The following is a 24824-nucleotide window of genomic DNA, read 5'->3' on the forward strand; positions in this document are numbered from 1 at the left end:
TTTTTAATCATGGGTATGGGTGGATGTCTCTGTATATGTGTTCGTGTGAGTGCATGTGCCCTCTGAGACCAGAAGAGGGCACTGGATCCCTAGAGCTGGAGTGACAGGTGAGTCTGGGCAGCCCGCTGTGGCCGTTGAGGATCCGATGCAAGAGCAGTGCTTACTTTTTTTTTTTTTTTATTCGATATAATTTATTTACTGCTCAGTCATCCCTCCAGCCCTAAACTATTTAATAAGGCCCACTCATCGCTTAAACATGTTCATTAGAAAATAGGGGTCTTTGTAAGGAAGTATTACTCTATCACACCTTTATCAAGTCATATTTTTTTCATATATAATTATAAAATTGAATTTAGTTTCAAACATCAACTTTCAACTCCATGTTTCCTACATGGTGCTATGGTTTGTTGATCACTTGGGTGAATAGATATTGTCACCTGGTCCTCACACTCCAAGTCTGTACTTTGTATTTATAGGAATTTGTATTTTGAAGATTATTGGTCTACCTACAAAGAAAAATTAGCAAATCGTCCCCAAAATCTCAATTATGTTTATTTTTATATTATAATGTTAGATAGATGCATATGCATTGAAATGAATTAAAAGAGCTCATTATTATATTTTAAACATTGCACATAAGAATTTTTTTATTGTTTCTAAAGTATGCTTTTGCTAAATGATCGATTACCCATTAAAAGGACCCAAGCATGAATGAAATTGGGTTAAATTAGACAACAACTAAACAACCCAATGCAAGTGGTCATTTCTGTGGTTTGCAGTTCCGTGCGTTAGCACTAGGAGAGGTGGCTGCAAATAGCCACAGCTGTATCTCACCCGACTTCTAATTCTCTTGGAAGCAGCATGTCAGCTTCGTTCTTAAGTACAATCGTAGCACACTCTACAAACCACAAGTCCCAGGCTACCCTGCCTCAGCACTGGAGATGGGAAGATACCACACAGATGGCAGAGGATAGCGGGGAGGGTGAAGGAGTAGGACCCCGTTACAGCGTTACAGTTCTTCACGCACTCTCTACCTTGTTAAACAATCAGACAATGAATGTTTTAGGTGTGGGGAGATACGCTCTCACAACTGCTATACACGGATAGCACAAAAGCATCGTGTAACACAGGAAGTAGGTGCCGTGCTCCCACGACGTGGTGCTTTCAGAAAGAGGTGGCAGGCAAGAGAGGACCAAGGGTGACAGAGATGAGTCACACCTTAGTTTTGATGATAAAACCCGGGTAGTTTCCCTTCACATCCTTACATCTAACTCTGCATTTTCTGCCTTTAGTACATTTTGAACTCAGCACTTTCTCTTCCTTTTGTTATGTCTCCCTGTTAACTTTTGCTGCAGAGCAAAGTCTCTCTTGTCTTTTTTTTTTTTAGTTTGCTCTTCTTCATTATCTTCTTCTTCTCCTTCTCCTTCTCTTCCTCCTCTTCCTCCTCCTTCTCCTCCCTCTCCTTCTTCTTTCTCTTCCTCCTTCTCTCTCTCCCCCTCGCCCTCCCCTTTCCCCCTCCTGCTCCCCCTCCCCCTCCTCCTCCTTCTCCTCCTCCCCCTCCTTTTTCTTCAACAGTTTCTCTGTGTAATAGTCCTCACTGCCCTAGAACTCTTTTTGAGGACCACAATGACTTCAGACCTCATAAAGATCCACCTGCCTCTGCCTCCCACGCGCCAGGATTACAGGCATGCACAACTCCCACCCAGCTAGATGTTCTTAAAGATGAAAGGTAATTGTATTCCTTCAGGTAACAGGAGCACCTCACCCATGAAATGGGTTGAAAGTCAGTGCTGGGAGAATTCCTCGATCTGTGCTGCTCGCAGGGCACAAGGACAGCCTGCTTTATGGGAAGATGAGAGACACATCCATTAGGAAAGTGTGAAGGAAGTCTGGGGCGACTTCAGCTTACACAGAGCTTGTAGAAACAAAACAGGAAGAGTGTCTGTAAACAGTGAGTCAATGCAATTAAAGCATAAGGGAGTAGTAGCTGGGCTCCTCGGGCCTCGCACGTGTCACTGTGCTGTGCTAAAGAAGTTAATTAAAACTCTAATGGTAAAATTACAGAGCTAGATTCTCTCTGGTCCTTTTCAGCCTTCAGTATAAATAGGAAAAGCTTGGCAGTAGTTAGTTCAGGCCATATGTCTGTGCTACAGGTGAACAGGGTAATGATAGCCAGGGCATGCTTTTAATTATAGAGATGAGTGCTCTCTTGTGGGTCTCCAGACTGGAGGGGAGGTCCAGAGTCCACCCCGGCTTGATTTTCTTGATCATCTTATATACTCTGTTAATGCTTACGCATGCACTTATTCAGGCGCAAGCCAAACAGTCCAGTGAAATAAATATACAGCACTTTTTAAAGGAACTCTAAATCCTTTTGTAAGAAGGTTGACTTCATTTTCCATGCGCTTTTGGGTGAATTAATTCTGTTTCTAAAAGTTAGAAGGAATGATTTTTGTTACTGCCCCTTTTGGGGGATTTTAGAGATGGTACTGTCGTGGTCATCCTGGGTTCTCTAGCAGAAGAATTGGTAGGATATATATGATCCATAGGGAGAGAGAGATTCATTATGAGAGTCTGGCTCCTGAATTGGAAGTGAGAAATCTGAGCTTTTGTCTCTGTTGTAGGCTCTACAGGCTGAAGGCCTGTCTAAAAACCAGAGGCCTGAAAGCAGAGAGCCAATGTGTGTGAACCCTTCAACACCTGAAAGTCTGAGAGTCAGAGTACCAGCCACTGAGAGCAGGGGAGATAGAGCAGGCCCTTCCCATATCTGATCTGCAGGTCCACCACATGCTCTGGAATGCCCATATACTAGAGAGAGCAGACCATCTTAATCAATCCACGAGCCCATATACTAGAGAGAGCAGGCCATCTTAATCAATCCACGAGCACAAAGACTGGTCTCTCCTTGAAATACCCCTGCATCCATACATCAAAGGGATACTTTGTCAATTCTCTGGGCACCCCCTCGTTCAATCAAGTTAATGTGTCAGCCATCAAAAACATTTTCTGCTTGCAGGAGAAATATGGACCAGGCTGAGCCTTTACTCTGCCCTGGATCTAAACGTTTCAGGTCCTAACAACCCCTTTAATTTTCAGCCACATTTTGTGTTAAACTCCTCTCTTAAGGTTCCGAAGGCTAGCCAGGGATTGAGCGGAGATTCAATGCCAGCCATGCTACAGTGCATCTCAGTGCAGTCTCAGACCACCCCGGCAGCAGTAGCATCCACACGGTAGGAAAGCAGCTTCTCAGGCCCTCCCTAGATTTCCAGAATGAGAAACTCAGAGGACTTATTCCAGCAGTCTGAGCTTCAAGAGCTGTCCCAGGATTCTAAGGGCAGATGCAGCTTAAGCCTGTGAAGCAGGAGGCACTGGCAAGATGAAGGATTTTTAGACAAACTAGAAAGAGATAAAACTTAAATGCTCCTAAAGCTCTTTACTGCTAATCTTCCTGAAGCAGGAAGTCATGATAAAGGAAGAGACATTTTTTGGAAACCAACAAACTTCTTTTCCTAGGTACATACAGGCTTTGCATCTCCAGAACCCATTGGAGAGCCAGGCTCCGTGCATGTGCCTGTAACCCTACTGCTGGGAGGGAGAAGGATTCCCATTTATTCGCTTGCTTGTTTATTTTGGTGTATGTGTTGTATTCGTGTGTGTGTGTGTGTGTGTGTGTGTGTGTGTGTGTGTTGTGTACCAGAGGGAGATAATAGGTGTCGTTCTTGACTTTCTTTAATTGCCCTCTGACCTTATTTCTTGAGAGGGTCTCTCCCTTAGCATGAAATGTTTCCTTTTGGCCAGGCTGGCCAGTTAGGTCAGTGAACTTCAGAAGTACCTGTCTCAGCCTTTCCCAGCAGTAGGGTTACAGGCTCTTTACCAACTGAGACTTTCTTAGCTCGGACAATATCCATCACATTGAGCCTTTCTGTGTCCCAGGAACTGTGCACACACAGCATGCGATATCCGCCTTGAATACCTCAGGTGGTTGTGAGGTTGTGATGGCTAACCGAGGTTATTTTCCAGAGTTTATAAGAAAGAAATGAAGCATACCTATCAGCCAGCACTCAGTAAGAGTGCTATCCACAGTCCAGAACTGGCGATTAGTGAGGAGGGTACACGGGAGTCACAGCTACATACTTTATGGCGCAGAAGGGCTTCTGGCACAAAACTATCTTGGATGATGAGTATGAGTATAAAAACCTATAATTAGTGGCCTTTCTAACATTCAATAATGGAAGCTAGAATCAAAGATCTGTGTGTGTGTGTGCATGGGTGTTTATGCCTACTTTTGTGAACCTTGGGTTTCATCCTTTCCAGGTACTTTACCCCTGAGTCATATCCAGCCCCCAAAGATCTGTTTAACTCTTTTATTCACCATTTATTCTTAAGTATTCTGGGCAAGAACAGTAATGCTGCCAGGTTTATTATCCAATTCTTTCAGGAAAATAAGGACAGAAAGAAATTATTCTTTTTATGTAATCACCCCTAAGTGCCCTTAGCAGCAGCAACCAGCTCCCTACTGATCAATAAACAAGTCATAAGGATAGAGAGGGCTCAACCAGGGAGTTTTTTCAATTGCTAATTATTTGGGGAGGGAAGGGAGATAAAATAGCGTGATGTTTCCTTTTAGTTGATGGAAGTAGACTTAATATCTTTTCAGCAAGAAAGCCCATCTTTTAATAATTAACAGCGATCTTTAATAAGTCATTAAGAGGGATATGATTTCTAGGCTTCTTTTTCTGAAAGCCACAGATAATAAGTAACTACACAAAATCACACTTTGCTCTAAAGACTGTGCAGAGTGCTTAGCTGGGCAGAGACCCCTCCAGGGGATTGGGTTTCATCCTCTCCCCTAAGGTATCTCCACTGAGAACATCTCTGCAAGGCCCTGCCCTATCTCCTGCTTGGTTGTCTTCTTACAAGTACTCAAAAGGGAGAGCATGTGATGCCAGGCAGGACATTCCAGGGGGTCCTGTGCTGGTAGTGCTCACCAGGGCAAAGTGGCCTGGACAGCATTTGCAAAAGAGAAAAGGTTTTCACATCAAATGCTATTTAGGGTAAAATTTTTCCCAAAGAGTTCTCTGCAAAGCTTAAAATACAGAGTTAAGTAAGGGTGCGTTTGGAGCTGCACAGAAGTGGGCCTAGTTTGGCTTTGCTATGCAGAGATGTGACCTTGAATCTGTGTGTTAAACTCACTATGCACAAGCTCCCTTAGTTCAAAAATAGGAGCGAAAAATACCTTCGTAGCTTTGCCTTTATAAGGCACAAACAAGATGGATCGTTTTGGAACATAAATCACACCTTCAGGAACTTCAAACCTAATTACAAATCATTTTCTAAATCCTTTTTGAGATGTGTAAATTGTCCACATGACCCATCATTTTACTGTTCCCTGAGCATGGCAGGCACATTCTGACTTGTAGGCATTTACAGTCTGCCTATATTCTCATTCATATTTATTCTCATATTCTTTCTCTCTGTCTCTCTCTGTCTCTCTCTCTCTGTCTCTTTCTCTCTGTCTGTCTCCCTCTGCGTGTTTCTGTCTCCGTGTCTCTCTGTATTTCTCTGTCTCTGTCTCTCTCTGTCTTTCTCTCTCCAGTCTTGTATTTTTCTCCTCTTCTGATGAGTGTTCTTTCTGGACCATGGCCCAGAATGTTCTGCTGCCTTCCTTGGCTTCCCTACCCCCTCCCAACTTTGTCTGTCACAGACATTCGGCTAGGTTTTTCCTCTAGCGTGGTTCATATGCTGTCTCTGTCTTGGTGGTCTAAGGAACTCAGCCCCTCTCCTCCTGTGGGGAGAGCACATACTGAGACACCATGAACATGCTGCTATATTCCAAGGTCACTGCTCACCAATAAGATCGCTCTTGCTGCAAGTCCCTTGCACATGAAGATGAGGTATGAAGCCAACATTGGTCCCAGGCTCCAGCAGGCACTGTGTAATTTGAGGTGCAATGACAGCTATTTCAGAAAAGAAAGAGCAAGAATTCCTATGGAACTGCTGCAAAGAACAGTTGCAGAGGCCATGCCATTGGCCATGCCATTAAGAAGAAATGTGTACATGCAGGGAAAAGTACACGAAAGTCCAAGTACATAATCCTTGTAGTATTTTTGTATCCACAGAGCAAGAGTTGAAAATCATCTTCATTATATTCACCTTTACAGACACAAGTGTTTCTCGTCACTATTTTTAATTACTTGGTGTAATGTTTTATTCTGGAAGAAATCATTTTAATTAGAGGTGCCTACCATAAGAAAGGGTTTACCAGCTTTCTATAGTATTTGAAATACATCTAGAAAATACATCTGTTGTTTGTAGAATTTGAAGGGGCAGGAGAGGTGGAAACAGGACATGTTTCTCTGATATTGATGGAGATATTTATTATAAATCCTACTTACTTGCCACCAGATCTTAGAATAAGCAGTCCTCTTCAGGTTTTTTTTCTTCTTAGTTACTCAGATAACATTTTTGACTAACAGGTTCCCTGTTGAAAGTTACCGTGAGTAAATTTTTCCTTTGCCTGCAGACATGTTTTGTTGGTGTTCTGTCTTCTGTATGAGGAGATGTAATTGCTGAGAGCTCCAGCAATCGTTTCTTTATGCTGCTTCTGTGAAGAATTGGGGTCTACCCACAGTGGCCTTCCACTGTAGCACTGAAACCTCAGGGAACCTGAGCACCCGTTTACCTGGAAGTAATGTACCGACATCAGAGACACTGTGGGGAAAGGACAGAGAGAGACAGAAAGGGAGATGCTGGTTTCTCCAGCTGACTAACCGTATAAATTAAGCCGCAGAGATGAAGCATCTTTATTCTAGGGTAAAGGAGAAGACAGAAAACTGCTGCAGTCGATGAACCCAAGATAAACCTTTGAGAACAGTGTGTCCCTTGCAAGTAACTGAACTGAGAGTTTCCCTTCCTGCCAGGTTCTGGTCACATTGAGGTCACCCCTGTCCCACAAAGGTGAGGACTCTTCTGTGACTTGTGTCTTAGTCTCTTCAGACTGCTATAACAAAATGCCACACACTGTATATTTTTCACATTCTCAGCAGCTGAAAGGTCCAAGAGAAAGGCCCAGGTAGAAGGGCATCTGACAACAACCTCGTCACAGTATATGGATTGTACTTTCATCAGGCCAAGTCTCCATGTGGAAGGCAGAAGGGTAAAGGGCCTCTTTGGAGCCCATTTTATGTGTTCCATTTGTCTACCCAGAGTTTACACTTCCAATAACGATCACTTTAAGAGACAGGAATACAATATATGAATGTGTCAGGGGCCACATATCCAGACCATAGCGCCTTGTTAAGCAGCATCAGACCAATTTCATATCAGCAAAAAATACAACTTGAAGAATCAGGAAGGGTGGTTTACCATCCTCAGTCAGTTTCAGTAGCCTCCACTGACTCCTAAGTGGAGGCCGCAGTCATTTCTGAGGTAGGGGTAAAATGAAAGAAGCAGATTACATCTTCCACTTGACACTAGATTAGAGCATCCTCCTCATCTCAGTCCCAACTGAAATGAGCACTTCAAAGGCTTGCAGTTGGTTCTAAAGAGATTTTCATTTCTGTTTCTATGAGATATGGGAGACCAGATAAACAAGAAGTCTCTCATGTTTAATACCTGCTTAGTGACTTACTGTCCTGATTGTGATCTCCATGTCAGGCACAGGGGCACAGGCTCCTTACCAGGACGAATCTCTCCAGCTCACTGTCCCTAACCATCATCAAAAGGGAAACAAACCCAAATGTGTTTAGCAATTTTTCAAGGAGAGAGTTGAAGGAACAACTAAAGAAAACTAAAGAAAAACTCTGTCCTAAACCCTGGTTACATATGAGAACATAGGTCAGTCAGAGCCAGCTACATCACTGGGAAGTCTCCTGGCAATGTAGGAGTAGCTGCACTCTCAAAAAGTCCCACCCCAATCTATTTTGTAACCATAAGGAGCGCTGGTACTTTCTGAGGACCATGTGCTAGATGCGTAAGCTCCCTCCCCTTGAGCCTGCCTATTGCCTCCATGAGGAACTACCAATAGGCAAACTCACTAGGATCTTAGGTAGGCGATCACATTGCTGACAGTTCAGAAGAATGGCCACGTCTAACCTAGAGGGAACAAATACACATTGTGCTTGATGACTTAGCCTCTGTGCCAGCCACCGCATGGCATGAATGTTGGCAGAGACGGGCTTGGGAAGAGAAACGTACGTCTAGGGTGGAAAAGAGCACACTGAAGCTGATCGTGACACGAAAAAAAAAAGTTCAGTGAGTCTAATTCAACAATAATTTACAAATTTTGGGTTTCCGCTATGCATAGATTTGTATTCTAGGTCAGAGGAAATATGTATATACCAGAAATGTTGTTCTTTATAACTCAAAAAGTTAAAACACAGATATAATTCTGCTTCTCCTTCTATTTATTATCTGTTTCCTCTTTGGTAGCTAGCCCGAGTTCAGTTAGGATCAGCGTTCTCATCTGCAAAATAGAGTTGGTTGTTTTTATATATATTTTTTTTAATTTGGTATTACATCGTCTCTATTCGGAATGCTAAGAATAATTAATATCTTACAGTAACAATTGATAAGTATTTACTTTGTTCACATCGTACTGTGCTTTTGTTTTATTTTAGTAAGATGGAGTCTCTCATTAGATAGCCCAGACTGTCCTCCTACTCTCGATCCCCCTGAATTAGCCTTCCAACCACTGTTATTATGAGTATGTGTCAGCATGCCTGGCTTTGGTTCAGTTTAAGTGTCAGATTCTCTAGTACCTAGAGGTATGCTGTAGTTGATATTATTCTCTATTTTTAGTAATGAAGAAATGCATTTCTAATCACCATGTTTGGATTATACTCATCTGATCATAAAGCTGTTTCTAATGATCATAAGGTATTTTATGCTTTTATATTTCTGTCACCACCTGAAGGAAGCTATAATGTAAAAATACATACTTTACATACTGCTAGATAAAATAGAGAGGCATGACTTTGGTTTATAGGGGAAAACATCAACACAGCAAAATGTCTATATTAAGGACATCCAGTGTGAGCAACAGTATCCTAAGAGGTTGGAAGAATTGAGTTGCTTGTGCACTTCAGGAGTCCTGTTGCCAGAGCACAGGGAAAAGGGATACTCATAGGTCACCTTGTCCATTGCATTGAAGGAGAGCAGCAGGTCACTGGGGCCTTCTTTCTAAAACCTGGCAGAATTCGTGTTCATTTTAACTGAAGTAGTAGTGTGTCTGAAGTGCATGATGCAAAACAATAAGTTCATTTCCATCTGTTCTCTCCTGTTCATGGCTATGCGTGGATTCAGCATTTACCTTGTGCCACCTCGATACTCCCTTTCATTCCTTGAATGTCCCTTGAGGTTAGTATCAGTTTTCTTTCAGGGAGAGAAGAAAACTTAGGTTTGAGAAGATTAATCAATATGGCTACCAAGATGCTTCAGCACGTGTCTGTAGAGAGAAGCTTGGTGTTTTCAAGCCACTGTAGAGTTCCACCTCCTTTGAATGTCCATGTGTCAGTTACTTTTCTATTGCTCTGCTAAAGCACACGGCAAAGGCAACTTAAAGAGTTTATTTGGGCCTGTGGCGTTTGAGTCTTTCCTGTCAGAAGCTGCAGGCATGGTGGCTGGATTAACAGGTTGAGAGCTCACATCTGGAACTGGAAACAAAGAGAGAGAGAGAGAGAGAGAGAGAGAGAGAGAGAGAGAGAGAGAGAGAGAGAGAGAGAGAGAGAGAGAGAGAGAGAGAGAGAGAGATCCTTGAGAGTAGTTCATGGCTTTGAAACCTCAGAGGCCAGCCCCAGTGAATTATTTCCTCCAGCAAGGCCATTTCCTAAACCTCTCCAAACACTACTACCAGCTAGAGACCAAATAGTCAAACATCAAAGCCAACGGGGGCCATTCTCATTCAAATCCCAGCAGCCCTCATTCTCAGAAAGTGTAAAAGTATGATGCAATGAAAAAGCCCCCACTCCATTCTCTCCTCCATATCTGAATCTTCCCAAACAGTCACAAACAGAAAAGAGGAGTCCTGCGCCATTCATGTATCAATAAAGTGGAATTAAATCACATATGAGCAATCCAGAAAAGCTGGCCATAGCCGGAAATAAGACTTTACTCTACCCCAGTTTGTGTTGCAGAGTCCACAGTATAAACATAGGCATTATCAGTTAGCTTGGATAGGTGATGGAATTGAAGGGCAGGAAAAAAAGACAAACCATAGTCTACCTTGAACTCAAAGTCATGGGGCTAGAGAGATGTCTCAGTGGGTAAGAGTTTGCTGCCCAAGGGTTTTGATTCTTCAGCACCCACTCTTGGAAAGCAGAAATGGGGCATCTCCAAGGTAAGCCTACTAACTAGACTAGAGAAATTGGCAAACTCTGGATTCAGCAAGAAACCCTGCCTCAGTATATAAGCAGTCAATGTGAACTCCAGACATCAACTGTTGAATCTCACATGCATTCAAACATACATACATGTGTAACCATACACATGAGTTGTATACACACACACACACACACACACACACACACACACGCCAACACACACACACACCACACCATATCTGTTATCTAGGGACCCATCTACCCACTCTCATTTTTATTCAGCTGGCTGTGTTTTCTGTAATTCCTTTCAAGAAGAAAGGAGATTAAATTTTATTTGACAGAATACCATTTGAAATAGAAAAAAATGGAGAAATATTACTAAGCTAAATCAATTTGAATATTTTCTCAGGCTATGCTATTAAATACTATGAAGATAGCATACACTAAAAAAAAAAAAATAGCATACAGCTTAATCAGGCACTCCAGGTTTGATGAGATGGTAGGTGTCTCTAGAAGCCTTGAGTGGCACACTGCCTTCAGAACAAGCATCCTAAGGCCAGAAATAGATTCTGCCAGCAGCGCTGCCAGCCAGTGATGTGTCTGCCTCTCTCAAGAAAAGTGGCCTCTGGCTGCCACTTGTTCAGAATTTCCACAAGAATTCCTGGCCCTTTTCAGTTTGCACTCTCTGTTGCCTAAAGTAAGAGTTGGGCCTGATGGCCAACCAGGCCCTTGAGCTTCAAGGGGTAGCTTCTCATAAGAGAACTGAAAACACAGCTCCCAGGAAGTTCTGCTGTGGTTTGTTTTCTTACTAGCAGATTCAATTACTGTCAACTGGAAAACAAACAGATTTGCAAAGGAGACAAAGGTTGGCTTCCTTTTACGGAATCCCCCACGGTTCCTTGGATGGTAGACAATGTACCTGACTATGGGTCTCGGATATCATTATGTTGGTCTGGCCAGGGAGCCACAGTCTTGAGTTCTCATTTGTAAATGCCCATGTGAAGTTGAAAACTACTGTTGGAGAAAAAGAATAGATTGTGTGTATTTACCTCCAGTAGAGGCTCGGTGCTTAGTTTGTTGGTAGAAACCAAAGTAGGATTCCTCTACTTCCTTTCAGCTGGCTGTCACGTAGCGCTCAGATTTGAGTTCTGAGCTATCCTGGGTAGATTGGATGGCTCTGGTCAGGAAACCTCTCAGCTAAGTCAGGGAGCTTGCTGTGGTCTTTTATGTACTTCAGCAACAGTCAGGGCTTCTCCATAAGGTCCCTGGAAAATATTTACCCTGGCCATTACTTCTCAATAACAAATAGGGAATTATGAACCGGATGGGCGTTTTATAAATATTCATCTCGTTTTAGACCCCTTCATCTGAGAACCCCAGAGACAAATATGTTTTGTTGTCTAATTGTAAGGGATCATCCAGCACCTGTCTACCTCTGTGGATTTCTGCATTTCACTCTATTTTACCATTCGACTGTATGTTGCTTCTTCTTGATCAATTTTATTATCTTGCTTTGGAAGAAAGTCGCTGCTGCCTCTCCTTCCCTTTCTCCCTCTTCTCCCTCTCCTTCTCCTTCTTCCTCTCCTTCTCCTCCCTCTTCCTGTGCTTTCCTATGTTTCTTTTTTGTTTGCTTTGTTTTGTTTTGTTTTGTTTTTCACTTTTAAGTTCCCAGGAATTGAACCAAGTGCTGGCCGAATGCTGCTGACTTGTTTATAGTTCTGTTTAGCCGTGTCTTGCTAAGTTGCACAGGCAGGAATTGAATCTGTAACCATTTTGTCCTAGCTCCTGAGTAGCTTAGATTACAGGCATATGCCCTCCTGCTGTACTAGAAGTAACTTCTTTACTGGGGCATTCAAATGGCGCCCCCTAGCCTAACAGGCTTCCCAGTCAGTCCCTCTGAGCCACCCCAACTTTTGAAATGAGTATATACAAATTAGGAAGAGATGTCCCTTCTTCCACACAGCCCCCCCTTAACATGTCACCTTGTGTGTCACCTTCTCTCCCCGAAGTCCCAGAAGAACTGATGGATCTTGTCTGGTGCCATCCCTTCAGTAAGAACAAGGTCATTTTTTTTTTTCTGTAGCAAAATATTTTATTTGAAAATTTTATTTGTCCATTTATCCTTTCATGAATGAATTAGTTTTCAGTTGATTTTGAAATAAATACTTCAAGTGCAAGAAAGCCAGAGATACACAAGGCCATTTTAAGGTCTCTCGTGAATGTGACATTCTAGAGGGTGAACCAATCAGTGCGGAGATGACAAAGCAGCAGACTGTGTTTGCTGCCAGCAAGGAAGTGAGCAGGATAGTGTGACAGGAAGTGAAAAGCAGAGTATGGAGATTGGAGAGCCACTGAAGAGAGGAAGAAGGATCAATCATTAAGGTGAGAACTGGAAACTGAAGAGCCACAGACACCAAGGGGATGAGAGAGACATTTATGAAAAGGTGGAACTAGACGTGCAAAGGCCTCGAGGCTTTAAGGAAAGCAGGTCTGTTGCTAATGAGCAAAAAGAGTAAAGATTGGGAAGCCGCTAAAGTGCATCAGGAAGGAAGGACCCGGATCCTTTAAACTACTTTAGTTGAAGTTTTACCCTACATATAATGGGAATTCATTACCTTAGGATGTATTTATAGAACTGGCTAAAACTTAAAGAATCAATATGACTCCTGTGGGATAAACAGTGGAATCAAGAACAATCTTCATAGGAGCGGTGACAAATGTTTGGACCAAGGTCACGATGGTAGAGGTGGAGTTTAGTGGGCATCACACTTCCGTGCTATGAAAGTAGACTTATTAGTGAACAGGAGGAGAGAATACAAGGAAGAAAAAGACAAGGCTGACACTCAGTCTCAGCGAGTGACTTGGCAGGGTGAAAAGTTAGATGCGCCAGTAACATTTCTTGAAGTAAGGACAGTCTGTGATGACAGAGAAGCTCAGAGAGGAGAGAGGGAACTAAGAAGTCCCATCTGGACATGCTAATTTTGAAACATCTCAGGATGACAACTGGGGAGTTAAATGTCCAATCTGGATCTCACAGGCCATTAGGCCGCTATTTTAAATGTGGGAGGCAGCAATAATTTGCCAGTATTGATGCCGTGGCATTTTACAGAAACCTAGGCGCATGATGGAAACGAGACACCCAAGAACCAAGTCATGATGAACATAAGGAGTTCGGATGTGTAAGGAAAAGGCGGGAAATGGCATTAGAGGAGTGGGGTGTGGTTAGGGTGTGAGGAAAGAAGGTATTTCAAGAAGGAAGGAACTGTCAACCACTCAGAGGCCAAATCACACACATGCTGCCATACATCTTGTTGTAGTTGGTTACCCTGGTTACAATACTGTGGGCTGTAACTTAGTGAGTTGTGTTTCTGAACTTTGTACCTTGCATACATGCTTTGATTAGATAGGATTCTGATACAGATTAGGAGGAAGTAAATACTCAGTGGTGTGGCTGGATTTTGTCTCCAAAGGCAGAGGTCTTCCTCCCCTTTGCCTCTGTTATATTCACTGACCTGTCTTCTGTTCTCAGTGCTGTTATGGATTTCCCAGTACCCGGTATGGAGTTGAATATATGTGATGATTCTTTGCTGGAAAACTACCCAAACTAAAGTCCATCCTTATTCAGGGATACCAGGCCCTGGATTCTGCCACCTTGTGGTGGCCATCTCTTGACATTGGATTTGCTGTGATGAATATTGCTCTTTTCCTGGAATTTAGAAAGATAATTTTGGATGGCTGAAACTAAGAATCTGAAATACCTCTCTTAAAATGTTAATCTTGTAATTACTCTTTATTTACTGGTGCTTTTATCCATGGGGAAAGGACAGGTTCCTAGTGGTTAGCATTGTGATGAGCTAGGAAGACATCTTTAGATGGTGTGAAGGATACCTAAATTTGTTGAAGCCCTAAGCCATAAAATCTTGGTATTATACAAACATAGGGCACGGAGCATCTGAGTTCATTTCCTGAACATCCTTTCTCTCACTGACAGAATTTTTTTGGTACTCCTAAATGTAATGGACCAGGAATCCCTTGGGCATAGCGTGGCGCTACTGTGGTGTGTGAGTTTGGAGAGCACTACTTCTCAAGGGAAGCTTTCATTCTATGGTTTTCATTGAGTTTCTGGAGTCAGAGTCCACCGCAGTGGGACACAATGCAGTGTACCCTGGGGGGCTTGTGAGAACGCATCACATAGGCTGGTATTGGTATGGACCAGTTACAGGCAGCCGTGTGTCCTATATGGAGGGCAAACAGGTGACACTTAGCTGCCTTTCAGGAGCTCCTATCACAAGATCTTCACAGAACTTTTTTCTGTGTAAACCTAGGACACTGATGTCATTAATTTCAAGCCTGTTACAGAGGAACGTTTTCTGTTAAAGAGATCAGCTTTTCATTACAGAGAAAGCACACCCAGTGTTGTAAATAAAAATGTTCAAAGGGCCAGACTGTAGTGTCCTTTAATCCCAACACTCGGGCAGAGGCAGGTGGATCTCTGTGAGTTCGAGGCTGTCCTGGACTACGGAGTGAGTGAGCCAGGGCTGCACAGTGAAACTTGTCTCAAAAAAACAATCAAACAACAAAACAAAACGAAAACAAGCCAAACTAAACAAATAGAAAAAGAAACGTTCAACAGTAGCATCAGAAATGGAGTTGTTAGGATGCAGATATAAGGGTGCCTGCTTGTGGTCCTGTGATTGGATGTCATGTTGTAAGTTATGACTGCCATCCCACTTCTTTTTAACAGGAGTCTTTCGTGTTTGAGCCTAACTGCCTCTTCAAAGTGGATGAATTCGGCTTCTTCCTGACTTGGAAGAGTGAGGGCAAGGTATGGCACAAGACAGCGGCTCGTCCTGCCCGCTTTCCTGTCAAGCCATTTCAGGTCCCCACAGGTAGACCACGTCCCCCCCAAACCCCCCACCCCCGTGAGGGCGTGGAGACCATGATTACTCATTTCCTTGAGACCCTTCTCTATGAACTGTCCTGTCCCACTCATTGATGATACCCTGGGAATGAAAGACATTATGCAGTTTAACTCTCAGAGATTCAACTGGAGGAACAGAAGCTTGCATTTTAAAAAAGAGTTACAAATCATCGGGAAGAAGAAGTTACATTGTTATAAAAGCTTAGACAAAACAGGTCTGGTTTCATCTTGAGAGGTTGCAATATTTTCTAGAAAATAATTTTCAGGCTGAAACAAACAGGTGCCTTGAAAGAGGTTCATTAGAGCCCCGGCAGTGATTGGACAGACATATAGCACTGCGCTCGCGTTCAGTGAACACTGGAGACGAGCCAAGACAGGTGGAGTTGGCATTATATAAAAATTGGCATTATTCCTATTTCGTGTTTTATATATGCAGATATTTAATGATACACAGGCATTATTAGGTATATAAATGGAGTAACATTTTGTAAACATTTTACTAATCATTTTGAATTACATTCATATATATGTATTCATATTTATGTGTGTATATGTATACATATATGAAATAAGTTTAAGTCTTTTCTTTCTGATCATTAGACATCATTACTGTTGTTTGGCTTGCATTTTGACATTTATATGAACAGCATTGACTTTTATCTTTAGAAATGTTTGTTAATGCTCTGTGCAACGAGGCTGGCAGAATTTAAGTCCGTTGCTGGGGTGTATGCTCTCTCCGCAGGAAGGACAAGTGCTAGAATGTTCCCTCATCAACAGTATTCGCCTGGCAGCCATACCAAAGGTAAACGCGATTGGTGCTGTTCTTCAATTTTATTTTATTTATAGTGTATAAGTGCATGCGTGCATGAGTGTCTGTGTGTGCTGGAATGAAGTGACTGCATGCACTACACTGTAGCTCCTGTGGAATTGGCTCCGTCTGTCCACCTTGACAGGGGTTCTGGGAGTAAAACTCAAGTCATCACACTGGCACTGCAAACACTTTTACCCCCTGAGCTGGCTTGCTGGCCCTGCAGTGCTTGTAAACACAGATTTACAAGACTTGAAAAATGATCTCTGGAATGTTGGTTAGTTTCTTACTGCCCTGAAGTCATCAGCTTGGATTTAAGAATGGGCACAGAGTGGACTTCTCATCTATAACTCTTAGGTAACTTGGATTATTTGGATTTCAGTTATATTAGAAATGTTTGAACCCTTGGAACTAAAAGCATTGCATGGTGTCAGTACCAGAGAGACAGATCCCTTCATCGAGGAAATAATTCTCAAAACTCTCTGCATCCCCTGGAGTCAGCGATCTGCTCTTCATGCATGACTGATGAATGTGGGGGTTTACATGCCTGAGGCACCCCCTATTTCTTCATCTGTGCACTCAAGACACTAGTGCACACAAAAAGCCTGACTCATCTCTGAGAGGGAAGGTACCCAGAGCACAGAAATCAGGGACCGTCAGAGATTGGTGTGTTTGCACCAATCTGTCTGCAGAGTACTGTGAGGAATGTCCAAGGTTTCTCTTCATAGAATATTCTACCACAGTATTTATTTCCCTCAGTGTAGCTACCCTGGGTGCTTTCAGGTTTTCAAAACAAAGTTCTATTCCTGATTGTTTGTTTATTTTTATTTGTCAGTTGGCCTCTTTCATGTTAGCTACGATGATTCCTGTATAACTACTTATTGGAGTTTCCTGTGGAAAACAAGTGTGGTATTTTATGTGGGAGTTAGTGTAAACTTTCACAGCTTTCCTTCCATGTGAGGATGCATAGATTGTAGAAATGCAAACGCTTGAGAGTCTTAACTTCATTTCCTAAGAACAGCTTGTGGTAGTGACCCTGGTGATGTTCTCATTCCTGGCAGGTAGGCCCGAGTCTGTGGTAAGAGGGCCCTTTGGATAGTCACAGACGCAAGCACACACCACCACTACAGTCTTTCCTGAACATCACCAAAGCTTAGCTTCTCTGAGAGTCGCAATCAAAAAATTTAGACAAGGAGGCTGGAGATATGGTTCAGCAATTAAGAGCACTGGGTGCTCTTCTAGTGGACCCCAGCTCCAGTCCCAGAACCCACATGATGATGACTTTCGACTATCTGAGCACCAGGCACACACAGTCATAGACATACATGACATCAAAACAAATAATTGAGATTTAGTTTTAAAAGATCTACACAAAAGACTATTGAGCCAAGTTTTCTTCTTTTTTTTTCTTAAAAAAAAAAGGTATAATACTCTTCTGAAGCATTTTCTTGTCCATTGTAATGCTGGGGACTTCAGCCCTCCAGGTTAGATAATAACACTGGTTCCTTGGGGTTTTTAATGCAGCAGGAACCATTTCCCTTTAGCTATATTTTTACATGAAGTGTGGTTTCTTTTCACCCAGTTTTTCTCCACACTCTGCGACCTAACATATTTTTTCCTATTTTTACACATCTACAGGATCCCAAAATCCTGGCTGCTCTCGAAGCTGTTGGAAAATCTGAAAATGATCTGGAAGGGCGGATATTGTGTGTCTGCAGTGGCACAGATCTGGTGAATATTGGCTTCACTTACATGGTGGCTGAAAACCCAGAAGTAACTAAGGTAACATTTCAACCGTCTCCCTCCCCAAAGGGAGGAAGCACTGGCCTCACCTGGGATGTCCTTCCACACTAGTCCAGACCACCAGAGGCACTGGCATATTTCTGTAGAAAATTCATCAACCGGAATGCCTTCATCACCTATCATGGACAGAGGTCAACTCCTGAATAGCTGGCATAATATGTTATTAGAAAGCTAGCCCAGGCCTTCCATAATTTTAATGTGCCCAGGAGACCCTGGGATCAGTAGGCCTGAGGTGGGAGATAAGAGGTTCCTTTTCTGTTAAGTTCTGAGAACTGAGAACCACAGTTTGAGTATCAAATATCTTGGTCAGTCCTGCCCACCAGAAACAATGTAAACCATGTATGTGGTTTAGGTGTAGCTGGATGGGAGAGAGCACGCATGGCATGGATAAGGTTCTAGTGTAAAATATGTAATAAAAATGTAAAAAGATAGTGAGCGGCTCAGTATTAGAGATTTTGACAAGCATGTTCAGTATCCTGGGTTCTACCCTCAGAGCCAGAGACTAGCATGGATATAACTAGTGTTATAAAATATGGCATTTTATCCAGTGTATTCTAACCACTCTTATTTTAGTATGCTATAAGCATAACATTTCCTCGTGACATAGTTTACATTCATTTGTTCATGGTGTTTCACATCTAGTGTGTGTTTTCAAATCAGACCTGTCAAATTAAAGGTGCAAAGTAGCCAATGGCTACCATATTGAGTAGTGTAAACCCAGTTGCTTAAAAATCCCAAACTCTTTTCCTCAGTAAGCTGTTTGAAGTATTGAGTTATGACCCATTTTGTGTTATGATGCCTGTTGTGTATTATGAAACCGTTGCCCTGGCAAGCTAGTCTCTGAGAGATTTTGGTGAAAACACTTCAGACTTAAATCTTCCGAACTTGAATTCTAAACATATGTAATCAATATGAAGGAGACCAAGCCTTTTCTCTTCTGTCACAGAGACCTGGGTTTGGGAAAAGAGAGGTCTTTCCTTTTCCATTAATCTCATCATTAGAAACACAGCATAGATTTAGTGAGAAAGTTATCAGTAGAGATGCTGAATTGTATAGGAAGAGGGATACTCACCAGCTAAGATCCAACGGGGAAACAGAGGACCATCACCGTCATGAACTCTGGGTCCATCAAGAGGCAGAATTGAGTGTGGCTCACTCTGGAACCAAAGGGCTCACTCGTCATCAGTTGTATGACATGGCCCTCGTTCTGGAAGCACTGGCCTCACCTGGGATGTCCTTCCACACTAGTCCAGACCACCAGAGGCACTGATGCAGAGCCTGCATTTGTAAAAACAACTTCGATGTGATGTGATGTGTCTGTGATGTGATGTGATGTGTGTGTGTGTGTGTGTGTGTGTGTGTGTGTGTGTGTGTTTCAGAGGCTCTTGCTTTCTGCCTTTGGAACCAGGCATGGGCCTTCCAAGGACAGCCTTTGCTCTGTCCTTGTGGAAGTGGTTTTGTAGGTTTTGTGCTATTGTTCCTTGTCATCTCAGTTTGAGAGAGCAGCCTTCACTGGCCGCAGAAGTTCTTATTTCTCTGCTCAGACAGGAGTCTAATTTGAATGGATTATTGACCTTGATCTAGACAAATAGTGTTGCTGAATCTATAGTTCAGGTTTGCATATTTGCTGCAAAGGTCTTTCTCATCACTGTTTGCCATAGCAACACCGAATCTTGGGGATCCATTCTGGCTAACCCTGAGGAGAATGACTTGCTAGTCAGATACAGATGTTTGGCTACCTGAAATTTTGCAAAAAATAGTGTAAACTTTGTTGTTTTATAACATCAGTTCCTGTTAGAAATAAACACAGCGATTCTTTCTAAACTCAAGAATCTGCACTCAGGCTCCAATTAGTTGAACAAAAATACTTACTTCTTCTCAGCCAACTAGAAACATAGACAAAACATATTAACTCTTCTATGTCTCACTTCTTTTTTTCTTCTGTGAAATGAGACTTGCATAAAAATACCTGCTGTAAAACTGTGAGGGTCACAGGACTTGCTGCTGTGAAAATGGGCAGTACACTTCATCCTCTGTTAACTATGATGGTCCCAAAGTCAGAGTGTAAGCCAGGAAGAGGGGGAGCTCAGAATGGGCCTCCTACCATCCTCCTGTTAGCTGTGATGACCCCAAAGTCAGAGTGTAAGCTGGGGGGAGGGGAAGCTCAGGATGAGCCATCTTATCTCTCAGATGTGACAGATAAACTGTGTAACTCCAAAGACCACACGGGAAGATAGACCAAAGCACAGGCTTAATCTCAGGCTGTCTGCCTTCTCTCCTTTACCTCTCCTTAAGCCCTGAGCCAGTAAGGTCCCAGGAAGATGTCTCAAATCAGCAAATCTCAGGGGCTTGTTTCCTATAATTTGATTGCTGTCCATCTTGGTCTCTTGCATTTAAGAATCTCCTTCTGGAATATACGCAATGAGTTAGTTATATGTGGAGGAGTGATACAATGAGTTAGTTATATGTGGAGGACAGTACATCCTCAAAGACAAGATTCCACTGTTTCTCTTTTACTAACAGTTACATTTTAAAAAGTCTTTATTTCCTAGAAAATAAAGACTTTCTATAATTCTGTCCTGATTTTCAGTTCAAACTCACAAATATTTAAACCTACTGTTTTTAGGGGGAAATATTTTAGCTTCTTGGAACTATTACTTAGAAGAAACAGGGCTTTTAAATATTTCTCTAGTGATATAATATACAAATAATAAATCTCATTGTCCAGACTGAAGAGTGTTACATCATGCCCTGGTTGATGAGTGCTTACTGACAGCATTAAATACCACATTTTTCCTAACTATGAGTAATAATTTTTTCTCTGAATTTTTCAGTGAATATGTATGTGGATGTGTAATGATGCTCATATCTTGTTATCAATACTTAGAAGCTTATATTAGCCAACATCAGGACCTTTAGTGACTTTAGTATTAACAGAATTTCCTGCATTCCCATTTTATTCCTAATCCTGGGTAGATGCATCCCTAACAGATTGTACAAGCCAAGAAATGAAAGAGTGATTGGGTTAGATAAGAAAGATGGAAGAGTTCATCAGTTACCTCAGGTCAGTGAGAAAAGCAGAGTAGAGTGTGGCTTAAGGCAATGTAGCCAGTGTAGAGGAGAGAAGACAGTCAGCCTGAGTTTAAGCCTGGGCTTTGGTTTATCTTCCTGAGTGGTCTTTGGAGTTTCAGTTTATCTGTCATGTCTGAGGTGGCGAGGGAGATGTGACTCACTGGTACCAGTCACATATGAGTGGAACCAAGGACCCTCGAATTATGGGACCCCAGGATGTGCTAATGGCCCAGTTAGCCGGTATGGAAGGTGTTCCTGGTGAGTTCATTACAAAAGCAAGTATCAGGGAAGAAGTGGTTTTGATATGAGTGTGAAGAGATCTTGAGTGCTTTGGCTGAAAGCAAGCCCACAGGCCTCGCTCACTGGCCATTCTCTCAACGGCTGAGCTGCAGACTTGAAGTGTGGTCTGCTGATGGGATGCCATGGAGGTTTTTGTATCTACCCCAGACATTGAGAATATGTGTGGAACCGGCTGAAGTTAAGCCCACATTCCATAGCTCTGCAACTTCCCTTAATCTATTGCTTGTCTAGTGTTGTGTAGACTCACACGTAGAGAGCATCTGGAGGAAACAAATAGCAGCCTACCTTTACAAAGCTAGCTCTAGACTATCCAACTCTAACAGCAACAGGCCTTTTTCTTTTCACTAGAATGTTTCATTTGTTTATGTAATGTTTTATTCTAACTGACACAAACAGGTTTGAAAATTAATAAGTGTTTCAGTGTAAGCCTTCAAGTTTGGAGTAAAAGAATTTACTACCTACATCAGCCTGTGGCCTGGAAATTGAGTTCAGCGTCTGGGTCTCCATGGGCTTTGGTTGTCTTAGGAGCATTCCGCATTGCCTTCTCTGACCAAGGAAGGAGACAGGAAGAAAGCATTGCATTTGATCATTGAAATGGTTGAATCTCCTCATAACTCCTAGACTATTATGCTACAGAACACTCCAGTTGTTCTGAAGAATTCACTTCTCCAAACATTTAGCTGAAGCCAACTTTGTATTAATCTGGATTCCAGAGGGACCAAATTTAACTCAAGAGAAATTATCTGACTCTGAGTCCTTCAAATTGTTTTCAAAGAGAGTCTCCAATATTTTGTGTGTGTGTCTCACGCAGGTGTGTGCATGCTTACATGTGCCTTGTTTTACGTGCCCGTTTGGTGAGTCAGTAAAATCTAGATGATTCTACTTTCTCTGAGTTCAGGTTGCAAATCATTATAAAGTATTTTCTACTCATTTGTCTGTGAAAACGTGGTTGTGTTCTTTCCAGAGATGAAAGTCTTATATAAGCCATCCTGGAAGCTCAGCCTGTCTCCAGCTGCTCTCAGTGCTGTGTAAACAACTAGCCTTGCACTTGCCGCTGATAGGCGAGCGCTGCACTCCACGTCGCCTCCCTTATATGGTGTCCTAAACAAGTTGGTAGCCAAACTTTTCACCTGTTGTCCTCCTCTCCGCTGCTCTGCCAAGACCACCCACACCTCCCTCTCACAACCCAACCATCCCTTATATATTATTCAAGTTTTGTCTCCTCAGTATATCCAGAGCACCTGCCACTATTCTGTGCTGTGGTCCTGGCTGAAGCTGTTCATAGCTCCTCTCTCTCTCTCTCTCTCTCTCTCTCTCTCTCTCTCTCTCTCTCTCTCTCTCTCTCTCTCTCTCTCTGTCTCTCTCTCTGTCTCTCTCTGTCTGTCTGTCTCTCTCTCCTTTTGTCTGTGTCTTTATCTTGGCCTTGCCCCTTATAGTCCAGTCTCAGAATACCAACTGAAGATAATCCTCTTCAGATCAGGGCCTTTTATGACCTGGGATCCTCTAAGGCCTCCATCTCTCTAAAATCCAGCCTCAGCTGCTTCCCCGCCAGCCTTCACTTCCATTTTCCTCAGCCTTGTCTGAGGAAATCTGAGATGTGCTCTTTTCGCTGTTATAAAGGAAGGCCTTTTGTTTCTTTGTTTGTTTTGTTTCCCAGTTCTTTTCTGGTTCTCTTCCCCCCCTCACCCCCCCCCCCAGGACTATTCACTACCTGCTCCGTCCTCTCGCCACACTCCAGCCCTTCCCCAGCCATCCTGCTTTGCAGGACAGTTTCCAGCCTTTTGAAAGTGCTCAATAAATGCAGGTCTACTAAGACAGCTGTGCTGACCAGGCCACTAGATCCGAACCCAGGTAATTAAGGTGACAGACAGTAGACTTGCCCTAATTTTTGGGAAATGGGCTCCAATAACCCATCGTGAATGCCTGAAACTACAAATGGTACCAAGCTCCGTCTGCACCTCTCCATTGTTTCTTCTTCCTGTAAATACATCTGATAAAGTTTAATTTATGTTAAAGGAAGTCACGATACATAATGAATTGTGAACAATGGATTGTGATAAGATTGCCAACATCAGTACAGTTATACGTGAGGACATTATTGAGTAAAATGGATGATTTGAGCAGAGCCCATCTGATAATGAGTTAGCTCTAAGTGCCTAACAAGGGGGCAGTGCATGCACCATGGACCCCCTGTTAAAGGGGGTGGCTCAGGTCCCAGCTGCTTAGAACAGGATAATATGGATTTGATTCTCATACTAGAAGGTGTGCGAGTTATAACTTACGAGAAGTTTGCTTTATCCATTTTCATTTAATATTTTCAGACATGAGCCACTAACACCATTGGAAGTGAAATAAGGTGCCGGGGGAGGGGGAGCACTATATCACCTGGGTGTTTTACGCTTTGATTTTATACAGATTCGCTGGGGAGGAGCTAGGAAAACAGTACTTGACAAGCCGGCTGAGAAAATGTGATTTGATGGCGGTACAAAGGGAACGGAATGGTCTATAATCCCCGAGTGTTATTTTTAGAGTCATTTTTCAGGATGTAATGAGATTGCTGCCACTGAGAGCCCATGACAGGACTGGAGGTTTCCACGCTGTTCTCATGGCCTCCTCCCAATCTGGATCACCATATCCTGCTTACCTAAATACTTCCTGTCCTTCCACTTAGAAAATGCCGCTTTCCTTTCCTCTCCTCAAAAGCCCTCTGTTAAAAAAAGAATTGCTAAGAAATTGCTACCACCTTTACCCCAACCCCAGGGTGCTGCTGGGTAAAAGGTGTGTCTTCTCTGCCATGCAGCTAGAAACACTTGAGAAGCAGCAACCTCATGCTGAGAGCTTTGGCCCATTTTCCAATAAACTGTAATAAAGCTCTTTATTCCTCCTCCCTGGTTCCTCCTCCCTGAATCATCTTCATCCCTCTGCTTAGTAGTTTATCATAGGCTATGCAAATTGCTTAATAGCAAGCTTACAGCAACTTATTTAGTTAGAAAACCAACTCTGGTTAGTTAGTTAGTTAGTTTGTTTTCAGAAGGCAGCTAGCTCAGAAGGGTTTCAGTCTCCAGCAAATAGGAGTTCAGATGTCTTCAGTTCCGTTACAGCTGGTGCTGCACGGCCAACAGAGACCCCAGTCACTGTGTACCAGGCTCAAGCACATCCCTCATTCAGTGTTTCCACACACACACACACACACACACACACACACACACACAAAAATCTGCCACTTTACAGTGACTCGGATTTTCCTTTGATTACAGAAATAAGCTGTTATTGTGAGGCTCAGAATGCAGAGATTGGAACTGAGTTCAGGCGGTTTCCACCCCGCTCATCATGCTTTCTTCAGGTTGTAAATATTTGGTGAACTTTGTAAATTATGCTTTGTGACTAAGTTACCAAATAAGCACTAGACTACTGCAGAAATTAAATTATGAAAAAATTTGTAAGCGTTCTTTTTTTGGGTTCAAAAATGATGGTAGAGTGTGTGATTCATTGCAGGCAGTAAACTGTCATTTTAAGACAGTGGGGTTGAATGTCAAAGGTACCTTGCTTGCACTTGGCTTATGTTGACTAACTACAGAGGTTCCTGGAGGAGGAAGGGATT

General features: G+C 42.7%; 1 protein-coding gene across 11 annotated transcripts in view; it reads left to right on the forward strand.

The window, feature by feature from the left end:
* Positions 1-24824, forward strand: part of Plcb4 (phospholipase C beta 4) — a 361630-nt gene that overhangs the window by 233842 nt on the left and 102964 nt on the right. For all 11 annotated transcript variants that reach the window (XM_052183720.1, XM_052183729.1, XM_052183724.1 and 8 more), the window contains 3 exons: positions 15064-15144; positions 15983-16042; positions 17687-17830. In XM_052183720.1, the coding sequence (XP_052039680.1) occupies positions 15064-15144; positions 15983-16042; positions 17687-17830 (285 nt within the window). The remainder of the gene's footprint in view (positions 1-15063; positions 15145-15982; positions 16043-17686; positions 17831-24824) is intronic.

Source organism: Apodemus sylvaticus, chromosome 5 (genome assembly GCF_947179515.1).
Source record: "Apodemus sylvaticus chromosome 5, mApoSyl1.1, whole genome shotgun sequence".
NCBI classification, from domain to species: Eukaryota; Metazoa; Chordata; class Mammalia; order Rodentia; family Muridae; genus Apodemus; species Apodemus sylvaticus.